At 31.8% G+C, this 1,930-nt stretch overlaps 1 protein-coding gene across 1 annotated transcript; it reads left to right on the top strand.

Annotated features, from left to right (window-relative positions):
- The first annotated feature begins 524 nt into the window (after window positions 1-524).
- LOC110935394 lies at window positions 525-1,349 on the top strand. Its single transcript, XM_022177783.1, has one exon. It carries the CDS (start codon window positions 525-527, stop codon window positions 1,347-1,349), a length of 825 nt encoding a protein of 274 aa, XP_022033475.1.
- Window positions 1,350-1,930: the final 581 nt, after the last annotated feature.

Raw genomic sequence — 1,930 nt, forward strand, 5'->3', positions numbered from 1 at the left:
TTAAATACTTATATTAAATGAAGTAAAATAAAGCATTCTTATTGGTTAGAATTTGTTCTTTTTTCTTCTTACAAAAATTTCTTCTCATTTGAACTCTCCATTATATATATATATATATATATATATATATATATATATATATATATATATATATATATATATATATATATATATATATATATATATATATAAATTTATCATAAATCAAAGACATATATTAATTCATATGTTTTTATAGCATAGTTCATCATGACAATTCTTGCAAAACTTGAGTTCATGGCTCTAGACATTACTGGGAAAAATTATTTGTCATGGTATTGGATGCTGAAATACATTTGAATGCCAACAATTTGGGTGAAACTATTAAAGAAGGAAATAAAGCAAATACCCAAGATAAGGCAAAACCTATGATCTTTTTACGCCATCATATTCATATTCATGAGGCTTTAAAAAGTGAGTACATCACTATCAAGGATCCACTTGTCCTTTGAACCAACTTGAAAGAAAGGTATGACCACCAGAAAATGGTAATATTACCGAGAGCTCGTTACAAGTGGATCAATTTAAGGTTGCAAGACTTTAAGTCTATAAGCGAGTACAACTCGGTAATGTTTAGAATCACATCACAATTGAATCTATGTGGTGAAATTACTGATAAGGAAATGTTGGAAAAAACATTCTTAACCTTTCACCCCTCAAATATGATACTACAACAACAATATCATGAAAGGGATTTCACCAAATATAGTGAGTTAATATCATGTTTACTTGTGGCCGCGCAAAACAATGAGCTCTTAATGAAAAATCATGAGACTCGTCCGGTTGGAGCAACCTCAATCCCTGAAGCTAATGTGGCAACATATAATGGCCAAAGTGAAAGTTACGGACGTGGTCGAGGTTATCATCGTGGTCGTGGTCATGGCCGTGGTCGTGATCATGGTCGTGGACGTGGCCGAGGAAATTATCATAGTGTTCAATTTAAAAACAAAGAGACCCACCAAAAGTGGCATAATAATGAAAATAAATCCAGTGATGCAAAAAATAAAAAGAAGGTCGGCTCTAATGCATGTTACCGATGTGGAAGTAACAATCATTGGTCGAAGACTTGTCGTACGACCAAACACTTGGTGGAACTTTATCAACAGTCCATCAAAGACAAAGCAAAAGGAATAGAGACAAATTTTACATATGAGGTTGCAAGTGTTGATGTCACTGATGGTCATAAAGACCATAATGATACAACTGATCTGGATTATGATGATTTCCTTATTGAGCCAACTAACTTGGATTCTAGTGATATCGTGGCTGATACGACCCAGTTGGATGCTTGCAATTTTCCTTACATATAAATTATTAATTTTTAAGTGATGTTATTTCTTTCATTTCTTTAAGACATTTTGTTTGAGTTTTGTTTTGGGATTTGTTATGTTTGAAGCATGTTAGACATTTTATTTATAGGATATTGTTTTTGTTTTGAAGCATATGGAGTGTTTAACTAAGATTCCTATTAATGGAGAAGATATATATCTAATAGACAGCGCATCAACGCATACAATTCTTAAGAAAAAGAATTATTTCTCTACTTTAACCATGAAAAAGGCAAATATTGTTACTATATCTGGTAAATCAAAATTAATTGAAGGCTTTAGAGAAACTTATGTAGTGTTGCCAGGTGGAACACCATTTAAAATAACCAATGCGTTATTTTCCCCAATGTCTCAAAGAAATATAATAAGTTTTTAAGATGTTCGTTTAAATGGATATCATCTTGAGACTACATCTGAGGGACACGATGAGTACCTTTATATCACAAATATTAGTTTAGGTAAAAAGCATGTGTTAGAAAAGTTGCCCGCACTAGCCTCTGGTTTGTATTATACTAAAATTAATGCAATGAATCAAATGTAGTCATAAGCAAGAAGTTTATAGA

Source organism: Helianthus annuus, chromosome 4 (assembly GCF_002127325.2).
Source record: "Helianthus annuus cultivar XRQ/B chromosome 4, HanXRQr2.0-SUNRISE, whole genome shotgun sequence".
Lineage (NCBI taxonomy): Eukaryota > Viridiplantae > Streptophyta > Magnoliopsida > Asterales > Asteraceae > Helianthus > Helianthus annuus.

Excerpts from the sequence above, each read along its gene's own strand:
- LOC110935394 (XM_022177783.1), top strand. The coding sequence starts at position 525 with ATGGTAATATTACCGAGAGCTCGTTACAAGTGGATCAATTTAAGGTTG.